Here is a 20,170-nt window from a genome sequence, read left to right on the forward strand (position 1 = left end):
ATTCAAGTTGTACAAAGAGAGGAGTCACTGATAGCAGCTTATGAAGGTTCTTAAACAAAATGTTTAAAATGTTTTCAGATTACACCAATCTCTACAATAAGGCATAGAAAAAAATGTGCACTTGCACTAACCTTGAGTCAGCACCCTCTAAGATCTTATCTGCCTGGTCCCCTATCACTTCTTGTCTTAGATAGTACAGCATGCGGACACGCAGCAGGACCCTGGAGAGGAAGACAGAGGGGGGGAAAAGTTCTTAACTTCAGGACTGTTTGCCAACAGTGGCTTTTGGCAGCTGCTGCTGTTCATCCATCATCCTGCCAAGGCTGATTAGCCATGCTGTATGGTAGGCTTGAAGCGTGACAGATGGTGGCACATAATCACCTCTGTGTGGTGCTTTCTGCTGGCTTCCAACAGGCCTGCCTGGCAACCGCTTACACTGCACAGAGAGGGACCAAGCTCAGCCCAACCCAGGCGCATTTCATTTCGTTCTACCTCGTGCAGCTTGTGAAGTTTGGACACGTACTCCACCATCGCCTCTGAAGTATTGAAGCAAGTTTGTAAACAACTGAGCAGATGGCTTTCAGTCACTGTTCTGCTTCATTATCTCATAAAATTTCCTCAGCTGCTGCCTTAATACCATTTTTGGAAGCACATCAGAAGTTGTAGGAATAAACGAGATATAAAATCTGGTTTTACTACCTTACAATAAACCTTCAATATGGAATGTCAGGTTTTTCAGATTATACAACTTTTGCTTCCGAGAAAGGTGGTAGAGGTGTGTGTGTGTGTGTGTGTGTGTGTGTGTGTGTGTGTGTGTGTGTGTGTCCATGAGAGAGAAATCCTTCTCCCTTTGGGCAAACTACTTTTACTTCTCCCTCTAGTTTGTACTATTTTTTTTTTCTTTTTACCTGTGCCTCTAAGTTGTAACAAAAACCAGAAACTTGACTCAGGATTTGAAATGTGTTCTATTTACTAAAGCTCTTGGAGTGATTTCCAAGGGATCAGTCAAAATCACTTGGAATGCCAGGAACCAGATTTTCCAAGGTAATCAAATCTCATTTGGATTTTCACAATGGCTAAGACATTCTTTGCAACAAAATCCACCTGGCAAATCCCACATGCTTATTCTGTTTTTACCCAAATACAGCATCCCCTGCTGGTCAGCTTGTGGTGTGACACTGTATGGAAGACCACCCTCACAGACACGAGCAGGTTACTGAATTACCTAGTCTACCCTCTTTCACAAGGACAAAGCAACTGGTTGCTTCTAAAAAATCTAAAATGACAATTATTTTGGGCTGCACAGTTTCAGTGATACAAGTCAACTCTTTATTTTACTAGCATGGGCTATCTGAAACAATACAGAACTACTTGGCTCACCTGCCATGGCTTAGGCTACTGATTCATGGTTGTCAAGTATGACTGCCTATACTCCAAAGCCTCAAATCATCTATATCTTGATTTATCCATTTTACATCATCTATATCTCAATTCTTCCTACAATAGGGAGGTTCAACAATTGACAGCAATAAGAAGGAGAGTCCAGTTTAAACCAAAGGGATAGTTCAACATAACTGTATCTGGCACGTCCTTTCTTTTCCTGGAAGGAACATAATATCTGAATTCTACTTCTGGTACAAAAGCCATCTGAAAGAGAATCTACAATGAGTAGGCCAAACCTTTAATAGAACTCTTTCTTTCTAATATTATTATTATTTTTTTGCCACCTGAAGCAGAGAGGAGCATCTTCTTTTTTCAAGAGGAATTAACAGTCCATGTTGAATCCTAGATCTTTTCCCTCTCTTTAGAGGGAGAGGGTGAAGTCAGGGTCTATCCTACCCTCTAAAATTCCAAACTTTTGGCAAATAAAATATTTTAGTAAATTGTGGTAGGCCCAATACAGATTCCTATTTTTCATCTACAGGCATCAGTCTTATTTTAGATACAAATAGGGCTTGGAGTAATTCCATGGGAAGATAAGAAGAGGTGGGTTGGGTTTATGTTTTCAAACTACTACAGATTAGATGGGTTAGCAACTTTTTTTTTTCCACCATGACTAAGAGGAAAGACAATAAGAACATTAGTTACTGCTAACAAATTCAGAATGCAATTGCAGAGAATGTACTAAGGTAGGAAGTCTGTTAGGAACATTAAAGAGGGAAATGAAACTGCAGTGCCTGGTAACACAAACCATTGTTCCCACATTAAACTAAGGGAAATGTATCTACTTTGGATGAGCCTCATTTCCTGGTTTGTTTGCATTCAGAATCCAAAAGGATGTGAATAAATGTGACCAGAAGGTTTACATAAATCCCAAGCAAATGGAAGTTTACTAACAGCAATACTTGGGATGCCCTTTCAGAGGGTGCTTCTTGGTTATCACCTTTAAAAACAAGGTAATTTAGAAGTAAATGATTAAAATCTTTATGTACAAAATCTGGAAAGTACCATCATCCAAAGGAGCTCTTAAAAAGCACCAAAAAGTATAAATAAACACTTTCTTCTCATGTTTCAAAGTCTGAAATTTTCCTTCCAAAAACAGTATGGAAACTTAAATGTACATGCGTGGTTAGTTTTACAGATTTCTAATGATTCATATTAAAATTCAATTATGGAAATATTTGGCAAACACCTAATAGGTACAAGGTATAAAAATGGCATCAGATATAATATATCATATTTACTTTGTAATGCTAAATTCCCATATTTGTGTTGGGAAGTGGGATTTTGAGATAATTTTGGGAGTAGGAAGGTGTGAGAGGAAAGAAGGGAGAGGGAGAGACTCGTAGAAAGCTACTTCCACTGAAACTTTTTCCTGAAGTTAACTAAATGTTGAATCGAATTATAAACTGACCATAACTCTTTAGCAAGTGTTTGTTGGAAATAAACCATCTCTAAAGACCTGATAACCACCCAGCCAGGCATCACCTGAGTTGGTTTGATGCTTCAAGAGAGACAGCACAGCTGTGCAAAGACATTAATCACACATTCCAGGAGCCTTTAAGAAAAAACAAAACAAAACACCGTGCATTTCAAAAAGAAACTATACTCATGATACAAATCCTTTAAAAGCTTACTTGTTACAGTGATGTTTCAAATGTTTCTTATAGCTATCCTCCTGAAACAAGGCATCTGGGTTGCAGCTTGCCAGCCAATCAGCATCTTGCAGCACTGGCTGTGCACTCTGGGCTTTCACTTTCTTTCCCTTCCTTCCCCTTGGCACTGGTGCTGATAAGCCTATAATAATAATAAAAGCTTTTCACCATCCAAATTGCAGTGTCAGAGTCAGATATTTATACTTAAGAGACAGGAAAATGTAGGGTTTATGTTACATCTTTTTAACAGCAGTATGTCACAAAAGGTCTCAGCCAGCTCTTTGCCACCAATGAACCCCAAATAGTACAGTGACACCAACATACCAGAATGATTAACCAAAGCTCGAGTCTGGCCATCAGCTGTTGGAGTGATCAGATCCCAAATGAAGCTTTTGATATTTTCATCTCCTTTGTAATGATGGAGACAGTAGACAAGGATGGTCCGGCAGATGGTTTCCACATCTTGTTCAGTTAGCTGACGTTTATAACGTCCATGTGAAAGGATGTCAGTCCACCGGCCCCAACTGTAGGGAAAATATTCAGTGTGTTGGTGGTACACTGGCATTTACCTAAGGGGCTTTCATTTTAATCTTCATAGGCCAGTACTAATGACATTTTATATAAGGTCAAGTCAGGGAAACCAAATCCAAGAGTTGAGCATTTATTTTACAGAGTGGGCAATAAGTTCACTGCTTGTAAATGCAACAGTTGAACTACCCTAAAAATAATCAAGCACATATGTCTAACATGGGCCTTTCAAATCAGCTGCAGAGTGGGTTGTTCTAGAACACTAATGGAATCCAGGGATTTGGGATGTATTATATATTTTGCTCTACTCAAATCAATATTTGTATGATTTGATGCTGTATAAAACTTTTAGACTAGCAGAACAGATCAAGGTTAGAAGTGGCCACCCAGAAAAGAAGAATGTAATAATGAGTATCATGCTACTATCTTTCCTCAATGTATTTCAAAGGGACATCATGAACATTAATGAGAAAAACTATACACTGTTTTGAGTTTCTGAAAAAGAAGTTGCAATCACATAATAAAAGTATCCAATGGTATCATCCATTCCAAAGAAAAATTGAACTCATCATCTCTTAAATATTCATGTTAGGAGGAAGGAGAAACATGGAGAAAGAAACAAGGAGAAAGAAAGCAATCCCATAGATGCTTGTAGAAGTATCCTTTTCAGTACTAGTTGCACTCTTAATCATTCTCCTCAGCTCACTGGTTGAAGCAGGGGAAGTGGAATACTCCTGGCTCCCTAATGCCACTTACTTACCTCCATCACTTACTAACTTCCTCTAAGATTCAAGCAATTCATATGTACTACCAATTCAAAATCTTGGTAGCTGTTGTCTACAGACACCCAGGCTATTTGCCTTTCTTCCTCAATGAGCTTAGTAAATGGTTCACAATTTTTCTCTCCTCTCCAACTCCTGCCCTCATACTAGGAGGACTCAATTTCCTCCTTCACCTCTGACTCACATGATGAAGTGGCATTATTTTTTACAAAGGCAAACTCCTCTATCTGCTGAAGTGATCCTGTCTCATCTCTTTCAACAGATTGCTCCCTCTGCCACTTATTTTTAATCTCTCCCTGTTTACTGGCTCATTTTCACCACCTTGAAATATATCCACATCTCCCCCATCCTGAAAAAACCCTCATTTGATCCTTCTCTCCCTGCTAACTACTGTTCTATATTTCTTTTGCTCTTTGTGGCTAAACTCCTTGCAAAAGCCAATTATAATAGGTACTTCCAACTTTCTCTCCTCTCATCTCCTTACTATAAGTCTTCCAACCTTATCATTTCACCAAAATTAATACCTCCAAAGTTACCTAATTACCAAATCCAATGACCTTTTCCCAATCCATATTCTTCTTGATCTTTCTGCAGCTTTTGACACTGTTGATCACGTTCTCCTACTTTCTCTCTAAGTTTTTGGGGTACTCCCCTGGCTCCCATTCTACTTATATGATAGTTCCTTCTCAGTCTCCTTTGCAGAATCCTCATTCAGATCATATCCTCTAACACTAGGTATCCCTCAGGATTCTGTCCTGGGCACTCTTTTTCTTCTCCCTCTATACTGTTTCACTTGGTGATCTCATCAGCTCTCATGGATTTAATTGCCATTCCTATGCTGATTATTCTCAAATATACCTATTCTGCCCCAGCTTCTTTGCTGACTTCCAATATTGCATCTTTAGCTGCCTTTCAGCTATCTCAAACTGGATGCTCAGGAGACATCTTAAATTCAGTATGTCCAAAACAGAACTCATTATCTTCTGGTAAAGGGCAACACCAGGCTCCTAATCTCTCAGGATCACAATCACTATACTTGAGATTTAACTCTCAATTCTCTCCCCTTTCATATGCAAAGTTGTTGCCAAGGCTAGTTGATCTCAGCTTTGTAACACTTCCCAAAATATGTCCTCTTCTCTCCTCTGACACTGCCACCACTCTAATGCAGGCCATCATCACCTCACACCTAGACTAAAGAAATAGCCTGCTACTGGGTCTACCTGTCTCAAGTCTCTCCCCAGTCCATCCTTCATTCAGCCACCAAAGTGATTTTCAAAGAGTACAGATGCAACCATGTCATTCCCCTACTCAAAAAACTCCAGTGGCTTCTTATTTTTGCCAGGATCATATACAAAATGCTCTATTAGGCATTCAAAACCTACCTCCTCCCAATCCCAACTTTCCATTTTTTACACTTAACTTCCTGCCACATCCCTCGATCCACAGACATTGGTTTCTTGGCTGTTCCACAAACAAGACAACCCATCTCTTAGCTTTGAATCTTTTCTCTGGCTGTCCCCATGCTTGGAATGCTCTTCCTCCTCAACTCCTCTGACTTACTTTCCTGGCTTCCTATTAGTCTCAACCAAATTTCCATTTTTACAGGAATTCTTTCCCAATCCCTCTTAATTCTAATGCTTTCCCTCTCTTAATTATTCCCTATTTATCCTGCATAAAGCTTGCTTTATATTTATTTCTTTGCATGTTGTCTCCTCCATTAAACCATAAACTCCTTTTAAGTAGGGACTATCTTTTGCCTTTTGGTATTCCCAGCAATTATTAGCACTTGGGGATTTGACTAGAGGTGAACTATTGTGTGAGGGTTAGACAAAGGTAGCCCTCCATATGACAGGAAGCAGATCTGGGTTGCACAGATCTGCATAATGGATAATTACAGGTAATAAGAAAATCAAAATGTTTACTACAGCTTTGGAACAAATCAGGACTGCTGTTGAAGATCAGAGAAAAGGTGAAAATGGTAATATAAAGGACTCAGAACTTTAGCCTGACAGAATTTCAAAGCTAAAAGGGGCCTTTTCCAAAATCATCCCAGATCTTAGAGTTGGAAGGAAGGTCATTTAGTCCAACTACTTATTTTGGGAAACTCAGGCACAGAGAAACAAAAGGACTAGCACAAGATCACAACATAATAATATCATTTTATATATTTATTTGTAATGGATTTTTAACAAATTAGTTCATTGCTAGGAATATCACTGTAAACCTATGTGACAGAGATGAAGTAAGGCTGACATTCAACTTTTCTATATTGAGTTAGCAAGTAAAAAGAAATGTTATGAATAGGACTGAGGGTTTAGGTGGGTGGGATCTTAAGAAGACAGGTTAATACAATAATGAAGAGAGATGAAAAGTAACTTATATTTGGTGATAGGATAAAAACAAAACAAAACAAACACAGAACCTAAAAAAAGCCAAGGTCTTTCTTCGGCTATGAAATACCTTCTAATATAAAATACCTAAAATAAAATATCGCCTTATATTCAATATTCCTGGCTATGATTGCTATTAAACAGATAGAAAAAAAATAATACACTTGTTACATAGGATATCTTGTAAATCATACCAACAAAAGTCATTCTATGGGCCATCAATTAGAAAATGGATGTCATATGCAAAAGCTTTTAAAAAAATAAACTGATTTCATTTTAATATCCAATGATCTTCCAAAGAATTTACTCTGCCCTCTATGACATTATCTCTGCAGTGTTGTTTTGGTGACTTGGAAGATACTTCAAGGGAATTTGTTTTTAATATCTTAACACATCTTTTGCAATGAAGAATAGCTATCAATACAATTATAATATTTAACATAATTAATACATTAATGATACAATATGAATATAGTTATACACAATATTTAACATAAACATTATTATTATTAACTAAGGTAGATTCAATAAAGAATTTTGTGCTCCTTGCAGTTATTTGCAAATATAAAGCAATACAAAATGTTAAGAACCAAATAGCATATTGAAAGAATGTGCTTAGCTACCAGTGATCAGTGAGACTTTTGCTACACTTCCTCTCAATACCGAACAGAAGAGTTGATTAGAAATGGTTTCTTCCCATCAATGAAGATTTTAAAAACCCAGTAGCTCTCATAGGACAAGCTGACTTTCCCAATACTGTTAATGAGCATCATAGATCATACTTAAGACAATCCTTTTAGGTAGGCAGGGCAGCTCTTCTCATTTTATATATTTTATATATTTTATATGATGGCCTAAGTGTTATCTAGTTCTTCACAGCTTCCTAGAACTTTATGTATGTTATCTTATTTAAGCCTCATTCAGTGAGATAGATACTATGATGATGATCCCCATTATAAAGACTAAGCAGTTAAATGATTTGACTTTGGTCATACAACTAAAGGAACTATCATCAGAGGCAGGATCTGAGCTTGCTTGCTTGCTTCCTTCTTTCATGGCAGCTAAAACACTCCTATTCCAGTTATTTGTCTTTCTAACGTTTAAGCTGAGTGCTCTTGTTTCAAAGCTACCTCTCATGTTTTATAATCTTGATCACTGAAATATGTTATTGTACATGTGGATAGAGTGCCAGGCCTGGAGTTGGGAGGATCAGAGTTCAAATCTGAGCTCACATACTTCTTATCTGTGTGACCCTGGGCAAGTCACTTAAGCCCAATTACCTAGCCCTTGCTGCTCCTCTGTCTTAGAATGAATACTAAAGCAGAAGGTAAAGGTATGTCCATGTAGACATACATATATTTGCAAATACATACATATATACACACAAACACAAATGTGTCAAAATCCAGTCATTTACCTCATTTAGCCAGTAACTAAGAACTATAAAGAAAAACTTAAAATATTTTATATATGAAATCAGTTTACTCACCCATAAACCAGAAGATTCTTTTCAACTCTAAAACATTCACTCCTTGCATAACCCTGTGATTTGTCCTGAGGTCTCCGGGGCTTTGTGCTAGGCTTTTCTTCTGAATCACTTTCCAAATCTGAAAATTCCATCAGCTCATCTTCTTTCACAGCACTATAAAGTCTAGTTTGCTTCCTCACTCTTGGAGTGTCAATAACCAGGTTGTTCTGAAACAAAAACAGAAAGAAATGTGAAACTTGTGAAAAACAGTTCCACAGATGAGATAAGTATTTGAATGGGACTTGTACTTACCCGTCCATTTAAAGCATCAATGTCCAACTCAGCTTTTTTAGCCCATTTCTGCCAGAAATTTGGATCATCCAAGGATATGTCTGTTCTATTTCCAGATGCAACAAAACTAGCCTGGAGATTAAAGATAGATGCATTAATATCATAGTTCTGTTTAAAAGTTTCTTCTCTTCTCCTACATTTCCTGAATTTAATTATGCATTCAACAAATAGGTAACTGGTTCTTAGTAAAGTCTTGTTTTACCACTATAAAAACAATTTATCAAGGAAAAGCAGTTTTTTCTTTACTTTGTTGCTGCCTAACATCATGAAATCTCATTGTAACAGATTAATTCACACCTTAGCAAATGTAGAGCCTTTCCCTTCAGATTCAATAGTAATGGTGTGTGTCCGCCTCAGAAGGATTTGATCAATATCTTCTTCACAGAATTTAGACCCTTCATCTTCTTCATCCATAAGTGCACCATAAGCACCTTTGCGTAGAAGATCTTCTATTTCTTTCTTAGAAAGCTGCTGCACCTAAAACCAAGTAAGAGAACATATTAATACTTTATTTCACAAATAGATATGGTATAATGAATTCAGACAAAACAAAACATGATACAAATAAATGCTTAACATATTCTGACTAGAAGGTTAATAATAAACAAAGAATCAGTACAGAGTTTGGAGAAATTTTTTTTACCCCATTTGTAGCATTTTCTCTTCCACTCATGGATTGTAAAACAGCTTTATCCAGGCCAAGCTTCAAGCTTGCCTTGTCAAACATTTCTCTTTCATAAGAGTTTCTTGTGATTAATCTGTAGATTTTCACAGATTTACTTTGTCCTATTCTGTGACATCTAGCCTGGGCCTGGAAGAAAAAGAAATTTGTTAGGGGTCTGGCAGAGAAGAAGAATATTCACTTTCAAGTTAAATAAATAGAATTGATTCAATGAGTTTAAATATGGTTTAGAATGCTAATAACACACCAGGATGTTATAATGTTTAATACACTTAGCAGAGTAATATAAATTGGTTCTTTTGCATAAAGCATATAGCATTACCAGAATTAGATTAGAAAATTTTAAGTAATTGATCTCGTACTTAACTACATATTATTTATTCTCTTTATATTTATTTAGTTTATGAGTTTATATATGTATTTAGCATATATTTATTTGTATATATACATATTTAGTATACATTCAGTACACATACACACATGTAAATATACTTATCTTTACTGCTAGAATATAAACTTCTTACAAACAGAAATTGTTTTATTCACTATATCATCTCAGATAGCCTTAATAAAGGCTTGTTAATTGATCTTTTTGACTAAGGATCATAATAGCTGATTGCTGTTTTTTTAAAAAGTCAGCAAGAATTCTCTCCCATGTTTACCTGAAGATCATTTTGGGGATTCCAGTCTGAATCAAAGATGATGCAGGTATCAGCAGCAGTCAGATTAATGCCCAAACCTCCTGCCCTTGTACACAGGAGGAAAACAAACCTATCAGAGTCAGGCCTAGAAAATCTGTCGATAGCTGCCTGGCGAAGGTTGCCTCTTACTCGGCCATCAATTCTTTCATATGGGTACCTGAAATAGATGAATATTACAAGAAGGTCTGGTAGGTCATTTTGTGTTTCTCTAAAATCTTCATTCTCCTCAACTGAATGCAAATTAGATGTTCATGCTCTTCAGTATGATAGACATGTTTATTTACTAGCAGAATAATAACATGTAAATTCATAATATGTTTGGACTAAATTCATATTATGTTTGAGCTATAAGAGACTTTAAAGATCATTTTGTCCAAATCTCTCATCTTATAGATAATGAAACCAGAACTTTTTTCATAGCAATAGTGGTTATCACTTTTCTTAGTTTAAAAAACTAATAGATGTACCTCCTTCCTACTCCTTTCTCAAAAAGAATTTTCCTCTTTCAGTGTAATATTTGGGTCATATAAGTAACTCTCCTAACTTATCATAAGAATTACCTAAATCAACTCAAATGTAATTTGTATTCTTGGTACAAAATACTTCTCAACTTCCCCATTGAAAAAAAAAAAAAGAGGGGCAGCTGGGTAGCTCAGTGGAGTGAGAGTCAGGCCTAGAGACAGGAGGTCCTAGGTTCAAACCCGGCCTCAGCCACTTCCCAGATGTGTGACCCTGGGCAAGTCACTTGACCCCCATTGCCCACCCTTACCAATCTTCCACCTATGAGACAATACACCAAAGTACAAGGGTTTAAATAATAATAAAAAAAAAAGATGGAAATAATGAATGAACTGAGGGAGAGCCTAATAAAGTCTACTGAGTACCATATTGAAGTCATTATGCAGAATACAATTAAAGAGGAATACCATATACTTCTATAGCTATGTGAAAGTTTCCCATCCTCCCCAAGAGCACTCAGATTTCAGTTAGATCACTGATATAAAACAAAATTTAAAATGGTTTCAATTTTTACTCCATTTAGCATATTTTTTACTTATAGGTTAACTACTCAAACTCTTGTAAAAAAAGTTAATATAACTGTAAGTTTATTTCTATTTTATTTTTATTATTATACTGTTGCCCTTACCGTCTTTGAATGAGGTAGTCTTCCAGTATGTCCAAGCAGCGCACCATCTGGGAAAAGATAAGCACCCTGTGGCCACCAGCCTTCAGTTTTGGCAGCAGCTTGTCAATCAGCACTAGCTTGCCAGCAGCCTGGATCATTGCCTGGAGCTGAAAATCTGGAGAGTCTGCATTGTGTGTTTCTTTAAACTCTTCCAAAATTTTCTCTTCAGCACCTGCAGAGATTGGACAGCATTACGAGAATACCGTAAAAGGTTTTTATTACTAAAAACAATGAACTCGCTTTTAAGACTTGATGCAAGCTGTAGGAACAGCGTTAAGTTCTACACTCATATTTATGAACAAGAACACACCAACTTACTCATAGCTAAGCCTATGCAAAAATGTAAATGCACAGAAGTGATCAAAGTTTTAAGTATAACACGTTTGAAGGAAAAAGACATTTTTCCAACAAACAAGTGTTTGCTGTCTGTAATAACTGAATTTCAACAACAGACTGTCAAGCCAGAAGTGGCAGAAACAAGCCAATGGGCCAGATACCTACTGAAATTTTGGAAGCTAAATTGTTAAAGAAATGAAGAAATGTTTACTAGCTGAACACAAACACAAACAACCAAAATATGTTCTAGGATTAAGAAAATGACATTTTAAAAACTGGAGTACAAGTATGGCAATATTAGTCTATCAACACATATTAATATAGTCATTGCCAAAATCAATCCAAGGCAAGTTTCATATCTCTAGGTTATTCCACACTTTTTATTTTAAAAAACTTCCAAGCATTTTCTTTTTGATATTTTTTCCTGGTAGCCAAGAAAAAAATGCTATTTACAATTATCCAAAGCTCTTTTATTTACATGGCTAGAAATATTTCATATAAAACTCCTAAGTTTTAATTCCTCCTCGCCCATCCAAATCATATTTGGAACTTATTTTGAGGTATTAAAATGTATAAAGAATGCATTTTCTTTCTCTAAAACAGATTTTTATTTGATGGATTATTTAGACAGTAGCAAACAAAGTTTTTTAAACTGCTAGGGAATTTCAACTAAAAATCATAAAGCCCTGATCTGGTCTCTAATAATCTTTATGAGATAAATATAGCACAACTTTTGATTCTAGCTAGATTCCAGAAATGCAGATAAAACAAAAAGTTTTATGATGTAGATTTCTGTCTGTTAAAAATAAATTATAAACATAACACCACCACCTAATGGGACTTTTCCTTCCTATTCCCAGGAACTAATTTGGGAATCAACAAGCACTTGTTAAGTACCAACTATATACAAGGTATGGTACTGAACACAAAAGTTCATGATCTTCCCATGGCTGTTTTTTTCAACATATGCATTAATTGTATATATACGGTAAGTATGGCATAGCAAACTATAAATGTATGTCCACTGAAAGGTAGCTTGTAGAATTTAACTCATGTCATGGTCTTATTTACAAATATGTTAATAATTTTTTTGATTGGGAACTAGTTAAAAATATATTCCTTCATCAAGCACTAAAAGTTTCTAGAGAACACTAACTTTTTTCTCCTGAAGAACATTTAAAAATTAAAATATAGGGTGTTTTAAAAATACAAGGTGGTTTTTAAGCTTTAATAGTTTAAATAATAGATGGATAGACAAAAGAAAGGGTCTCTGGCAAAAGAAAAAACAGTGTTTACAAAGAAGATATTTCTCTTCCCTTTTCTGCCCCACTACAATAACTCACATAGAAATAGTGTTTTAGGGTCTACAAACTATTTTTCTCACAAAACTCTGTCAATAGGGTAGTGTAAAATTAAATAACGCAGTTACTTTAACAATAGAAAAGTTAAAAAGGTAGTTGAAATCGAATCAAGCAATATTTATTAAGCATCTACCATGTACCAAGCACTGTGTTAAGCATGGGGGCGGGGGGGAATGTTTCATATTTTAAAAGTATTAAGTCTAGAAATTTAGGTTCTAGTAGACCATGGAAACTACATTTGTAGGATACATTTAATCTAAATATAATCAATATAAATAATTATTTAAATTACCAGTCATTTTGTTGATTGGCATAACTACATTTTCTTCAAGTCAGATATATACATGCTTTAAAAACACACTGAAACTGCTTTGCTTACTTTGTTGGCCAGTTGCTAATTAGAGAAGGATGAGAAAGTATGGGTGGATTGTGTGGATTGTGATCTGCACAAGTGAAAATGTTTAGATAATGAACTATACACAATTCAAAAAATTAAACTGAAGAAGGAAGGGAATGGAAAAGGAAGAGAAAAATCATTTACTAAGGACCTACAATGTGTCAAGGCACTGTGCTAAGTGTTTTTCTAATGTCTGATTTGATTTTCACAACCTTGTTAGGTAGATGTTGTTATTATTATTATTATTATTATTATTATTATTATTATTATTATTATTACCATTTTGGAGTTGAGGAAACTGAAACAGAGCAGTTAAGTGATTTGTCCAGGGTTACAGGGCTAGAAAGTATCTGAGGCTGGATTTGAACTCGTCTTACTGATTGCAGACTCCATACACTGTGTTACCAAGCTACTTCTAAGAAGAAAGTAATGAAGCTAGGAAAGTAAGCTTTTCTGACTACAAAAGGCTATTCCTTTGATATTTGGGAGACATTTTTGTGATATATCAATTAATGATAAAGCACTCTGGGTACAAAATATTTTTTCACTTATAGTTAATATGTTATGGTCACAGTTTAAATTCAGAGTCCATACTAAATTTAAGTCTTCTGACTCTAAGTCCACAGTTTTTCCACTTCATTATACTTTATAATATTTTTAAAAGGTATATAAATGAGTAATCTAAATGTTTTGGGTATTTTTATTAATCAATAATGATATGTAGTTATTCTGAAAAAAAAACAAGTCTTCATTTAAAAAAGAAACTAATTTAGTAATAAAATGTGAAAATGCAATTAAATAAAAGCTAGAATTTTTTAATTAAACAGAAGCCTAAAATATTGTGTTAAACAGATCCATCTTAATTTTATTTTTGTTTATTGGGACTGAAAAAGAAAGAACATCTCTGCTTTTTAAATTTCACAAATATTTTTCAAATTAGAATCAAGCGTTCCAAAGGAAAAAATGGAAAATATTTTATAACTATAAGTATTATATGAATAAACTATTTTTAAAGTAAACTATTATAATGAGAACTAAGATTTATCATTTCAATTAAAAAATAAATCCAGGTTCTTATGGAACTTTAACTAGTATAATAGGATTTTCTAAAACATCATCACCAAACAAATCAGGATTTATTGTTATTCATGTTATGTCCTGAAATTTATAATAGTGGGTAATGTTAACAGATGATTGTCATAGTCAATTTTTTGTTAAGCCATGGTACAATGGGAAAAGAGCTACAACCATGGGTACAAAATGGATTCTAAACCTGGTTCTACTACTTAAGATGTCTGACCCTAAGCAAGTTACCTCTCTGAGCCTCAGTTTCCTTCTCTGTAAAATGAGGATAAAAAATACTTTTATTACTTACCTAGCAGAGTTATTGTAATCAGTAAATTAATGAATGTAATACATTTTATAATGCCCTACATAAATAACAGATATTCTTGTCTTGCAATGAAGGATTGGCCCTCATACTGAATATGGAGAATAATGACCAAAAATATGAATGGAAAATGAGCTACAAATAGCCATATTGCTTGTAAGGGCATCTAGGTGGTGCAGCGGAAAGAGTACTGGGCCTGAAGTCAGTCCGACCTAAGTTCAAATCTGGTCTCACACGTTTACTAGCTGTGTAACCCTGGGCAAATCATTTAACCCTGATTGCCTCAATTTCCTCATCTGGAGCTAAAGAAAAAAATGGCAAACTACTCCAATATCTTTGCCAAGAAAACCCTAAATGGAATCATGAAGAGTTGGACACTACCGAAACAACTGAACATACACATATATAGCATAGAAGACTTTTTAAAAAAAGGTTACATAAAATATTAAATTTATATATACACATATAATGCTACATATATGGAATGTGATTTATTATATGGAATACATTCTGGTATTTCTAAATCTCTGTGCTTTATATAGTTTTGATTAAAACTTTATCTACTGGTACTAGAATTCTGTATATCAAATTTTATTTGAAATTAGTAAAGCATAATCTGTGGATTAGAGGATTAGGTTTTTTTGGTTAATTCAGAGATCACTTATTATAGATATTTAACCAGTATACAAAAGCCATCAATAGAGATGATTTGCTCTTGCAGACCAACTGAAAAGTGAGCACAACTTCTCTGTGCAGGACATTCCAATTTTTACTATTTCCCCCTATAAAAAGAGTAGGTAAGAGTAGGTAAAAAAATCTACTCTCTTCGGTGGACATAGAAAACAGATGGCAACTATACAAAATGGGGCAGGAAGGGGGCAACTTTTGAGAAAGAAGAAATCCTAGGGCAGGGCCTTGAGTGAAGGGAGAGGAACAGTGACATGAACAGATCCTAAACAGGTTGGTGGGCAGTATTAATGAGGTTGAAGAGCTTTAGAAAAAAATGGAGGAAAGGAAAGTAATATGAAATAAGATAAGGCTAGATGGGTTAGAGTGGAGGTAGGTTTTGGATGACTGAATAATGGAGTCAGAGATTTAAGTAATAGAGCTGTTGTTAAAAAGTACTGGAAAAGTAAATCAATTAGAAAATGCTTATAACAAGCTGCCCAAGATACCATATACATCTTCTTAAAGAGCCAGATATGTGCCTAAAAGCTGCATTCATCAGACCATGGGTTCCCTTAGGAGTTATAACAAGGGGACCTTGAATTCTCTATATACAGCAAGCTTTATCACTTTGATCCATATTTAGCTTTGACAAAATATGCAATATGGTTTAATATAATAAAGAACTAGGTATTCTATATATTGAATAAATAAATCAAGCATGTCACTGTTTTTCAAATGTATTTAGATGCCTTTGTAATTAGTAAAATACAAATTACTTAATTCATAGTATGTGTTATTATATATTTCCTTAATCAACCGCTTAATAATGCAATTATTATCACACTGAAGATCTAGGAAAATTCCTAATATTAAAAAGGAGCCTTCATGCTTAAAAAGAGTTAGGGACTACTGATTTAGACCACAATTTCCTAGTATACATATATACTTAAAAGTACGCACTACATAAACATTTGACAACTTGGTTGTAAAGAAAGATAAACTAATCCACTCAGTCATCCCAAGGGTAGGGTAAATCATGGTGATTGTCAAAAAGAATCCTTTGTGCAGTCACTAGTTATTGAAGCTACTAAATGGGGAGACAAAGCAATAAAAGTCAGTCAAGTTATTAAGCACCTACTATGTGCCAGGAATTGTTCTAAACACTAGGGATAAAAAGAAAAGGAAAACAAAAATCCCTTATCTCAGAGCTCATAGTCTAATGGGACAAAAACATACAAACAATGTTTGTAAAAGCAAGGTAAATTTGAGATAATATCAGAAAGAAGGCACTAAGATTAAGAAGGACTGGGTAAAGGTTTCTTGAAGGTGGGAGAAAAAGCTAAAGACTTGAAAGAGGTTAGGAAAGCTAGGAGGCAGAGTTTAAGAAAGGGAATTCTAGGCATGGGAGAAAGTCAATGAAAATCCAGGCAGTGAGGAGTGGTATGTGTGTGTGGCACAACAAGGTTAGCAGTGTCAATGAATCAGAGTGTGTAGAGGAGAGGAAGCTATAAGAAGACTGAACAAGGTTGTAAAGGGTTTAAAAAGCCAAAATGAGGATTTAATATTTAATTCTGGAGGTAGTAGGTAGCTCTGTGAGTTTATTGAATAGAGGGGATCATATGGTCAGGTTTGTGATTTGGGAAGATTTCTTTAACAGCTGGGTGACAGATGGGTTGGAGTATGGAATAAGTTGAGGCAAAGAGGCCAATCAGAAGGCTGGTTCAGTTGTGAGGTAATGAAAGAAGGAATTAGATATAAGATAGAAATTTCTCTGACAGGGCTTGACAACAGATATTATTATTTTTTTAATTTTGATTTTTTTTGTAATAAGTATTCATTTTATTTATTTATTTTGATTTTAATTTTGAATATTTTCTCATAGTTATGTTTCATGTTCTTTTTCTCTCCCCCAAACTTCCCCCCTACTATCCCCCATAGCCGACACACAATTCCACTGGGTTTTATGTGTATCATTGATTAAGACCTAATTCTATATTATTGATAGTTGGACTAGCGTTATCGTTTAGTGTCTACATCCCCAACAATATTCCCATCAGCCCATGTGTTCAAGCAGTTGTTTTTCTTCTGTGTTTCTACTCCCACAGTTCTTCCTCTGAGTGTGGCTAGTTTTCTTTCTCACAAGTCCCTCAGACTTGCTCTGGATCCTTGCATTGCTACTAGTAGAGAATTGACAATAGATATTAAATGGAGCGTGGGGTGAGAGTTGAGGATTACACGTAGGTTGTAACCCTGGATGACTGGGAAAATATGGTATAAGCTACAATAATAGGGAAGTCTGGAAGGTAGGATAGCTTGGTGGGGAAATACAAATTTAGTTTTGGACATGCTGAACTTAATATGTCAATGAGACAATCGTTTTGAATTGTCCAATAAGTCTGGAAGATGTAAGACTAGAAATTGGGAAGATTAGGGAGGGTTAAGTAGATCTGGAAATCACTAGTCTGGAGATATCAGTCAAGGGAGCTTTGAGAACATGAAATGAAGAAAGAAAAGAAGAGGATCCAGTACAAAGTCTTGGGAGGACTCCCAGGTGTAGGCGGTGATCTAGATGAATATCCAACAAAGGAAACTGAAACTAAGCAGTCAGACTGGTAGGAGGAGAACTAGGAGAGAGCAGTGTCACCAAAAAAAAAAATCTAGAGAAGAGAGTATCAGGAAAATGGTAATAGAAAGTGTCTGAGGCTATTGAGGGGACAAATAGGATGAAGACTGAGATTAACTGCCACTAGACATGGCTATTAAGAGACCACTAATGACTTTGGAGAGATCAGTTTTGATGGAATGATAAAGTCAGGAGAAAGACTGAAAAGAGTTAAAAAGACAGGGAAAAGACAGGAAATGGAAGCATAGAGAGATGGTAAGGGAAAGCTGTTGCTATTATCTGAAGTTAAGGCAACAAGACAGCCAGAAAAGCTCATGCATTAAGAGATGCATAGGATATTGAAAGGGGGTGAGGTTGAAGTCCTGCTACATTCTAATCTGGCCAGACCACATCTGCAGAAATGGTTTAGCTTTAGGTGCCAATTTGAGGCAGGATATTGACAACTTTTACCCATGATAGTGAAGTAATTTGATGTCATGAAATAGGAGGACTGGATGAAGGAGATGAAGATGGAGAGAATGAAAGAGAGAAGATATAAGAGAGACAGGATAATTGTCTTCAGGTATATGAAGACTTATGATGTGAGAAAAGTTAAACATGTTTGTTTTGGGGTTTTTTTGTCCCCAGAAGACAGAGCTGGGAACAATGGATGAAAGTAATGGAAAAGCTGGTTTTAGCTTAACATAAGGAAATACAATCAATTCTCAACTTCTGTGGAGGTAACATTCCCACAACCAACAAAAACTGTATTCTCTATTGCTGAAAATATACTTTTCTGGATATACATTTTTTGTAATAAAACATTAATTCTAATAATATACTCTTTGCCTAACACAGCAACCATGAAATAACCCATAAAATTCAGAGGAGAGGAGAAGCAACACTTGATGGGAAGGGGAGGGGCCATGGCTGAGATATCAGAAGAACCCTGGGGTTAAAAAGAGAAAAGGGCAACCTGCCATCTCTAATCTCCCTTTTGGCTCAGTGGTTGAACTGTTCCCTGATGAAAAGCACATGCCTTGGTGGCAGAGATAGTGGGGGAGATCGGATACCAGGTGGTGATGGGGCAGGGATGACCACCATCTCATTTACCTACAAACTCAGAGGCTTTTCCATTTTTTCAATTCCTTCATTGCATACTTAAGAACTTACTTTAGCACTTTCTTTTTTTTTAACCCTTACCTTCCATTTTGGAGTCAATATTGTGTATTGGCTCCAAGGCAGAAGAGTGGTAAGGGTAGGCAATGGGGGTCAAGTGACTTGCCCAGGGTCACATGGCTGGGAAGTGTCTGAGGCCAGATTTGAACCTAGAACCTCTCGTCTCTCTAGGCCTGGCTCTCAATCCACTGAGCAACCCAGCTGCCCCGCTTTAGCACTTTCTGAAGCAAATTCACAAACAATTTCAATACTTTCCTCTTTTTGTGGATATCATAAATTGTTGATTTGTTAACATCAAATTAATGGGTGACAGCAGATGAAGACATTCTGGTATGAAATTTATCTAACACCCTTATTTTCTCACTAAGCTGCATCACTGACTTGGTGTTCTTGGGTTTAGAGACCAAAGGACTAAGCTTTGGGGATATAATTACAACACAAAACTTGAGGTTTAAAGGCAAACAATTAAAATATGCAATGAATCCATGAAGAGATCTATCTATCTGTCTATTTGTCATCTTGCATCACTAGATTGCAAACTTCTCAAGGATAGGAGTGGTTTCACATTTCTTGGTATCTCTAGCACCTAGTATAATGTATGGCAAAAAAAAAAAGTTTAATAAATACTTGTCTATTAAGTGATTGATGAAGATCTAGGAAAGGAGAAAAGGATAGAAGGAGAAACAAACCAGAAAAGTATCACAAAAACCCTGAGAGTATTCAGAAATAAAGGGTGGTCAATCACATTAAATATTGCAGGGGGATGAAGAAAAAAAGATGATCATAGGATTTTGCTATTAAGAGATAACAGGTAACCAGAGACAGCAGCTTTAGCTGAATGATGAGGACAGAAGTCAGAATATAAAGCGGCAGCAATGGGTGTGAACCACTTTTTCTAGGAGTTAAACGTGAAAGAAAAAAGTTAATTTCAGGGGATAGCAGGGTAAAACAAAGGGTCTTCCTTCCTTCCTTCCTTCCTTCCTTCCTTCCTTCCTTCCTTCCTTCCTTCCTTCCTTCCTTCCTTCCTTCCTTCCTTCCTTCCTTCTTTCCTTC

General features: G+C 35.8%; 1 protein-coding gene across 2 annotated transcripts in view; it reads right to left on the reverse strand.

Annotated features, from left to right (window-relative positions):
• The window catches only part of CHD7 (chromodomain helicase DNA binding protein 7), a 153,679-nt gene that overhangs the window by 15,089 nt on the left and 118,420 nt on the right, over positions 1–20,170 (reverse strand). Inside the window, exons 15-23 of one of the 2 annotated variants that reach the window (XM_044666157.1) lie at positions 11,145–11,355; positions 9,959–10,154; positions 9,258–9,425; positions 8,912–9,091; positions 8,576–8,686; positions 8,285–8,490; positions 3,420–3,619; positions 3,078–3,237; positions 132–221 (exon numbers count right to left, since the gene is read on the reverse strand). The exons of the other annotated variant lie outside the window; for it this stretch is intronic. Of the exons in view, the coding sequence (XP_044522092.1) occupies positions 132–221; positions 3,078–3,237; positions 3,420–3,619; positions 8,285–8,490; positions 8,576–8,686; positions 8,912–9,091; positions 9,258–9,425; positions 9,959–10,154; positions 11,145–11,355 (1,522 nt within the window). The remainder of the gene's footprint in view (positions 1–131; positions 222–3,077; positions 3,238–3,419; positions 3,620–8,284; positions 8,491–8,575; positions 8,687–8,911; positions 9,092–9,257; positions 9,426–9,958; positions 10,155–11,144; positions 11,356–20,170) is intronic. 2 annotated transcript variants of the gene reach the window in all.

The sequence above is a fragment of the Gracilinanus agilis genome, chromosome 1 (assembly GCF_016433145.1).
Source record: "Gracilinanus agilis isolate LMUSP501 chromosome 1, AgileGrace, whole genome shotgun sequence".
NCBI lineage: Eukaryota > Metazoa > Chordata > Mammalia > Didelphimorphia > Didelphidae > Gracilinanus > Gracilinanus agilis.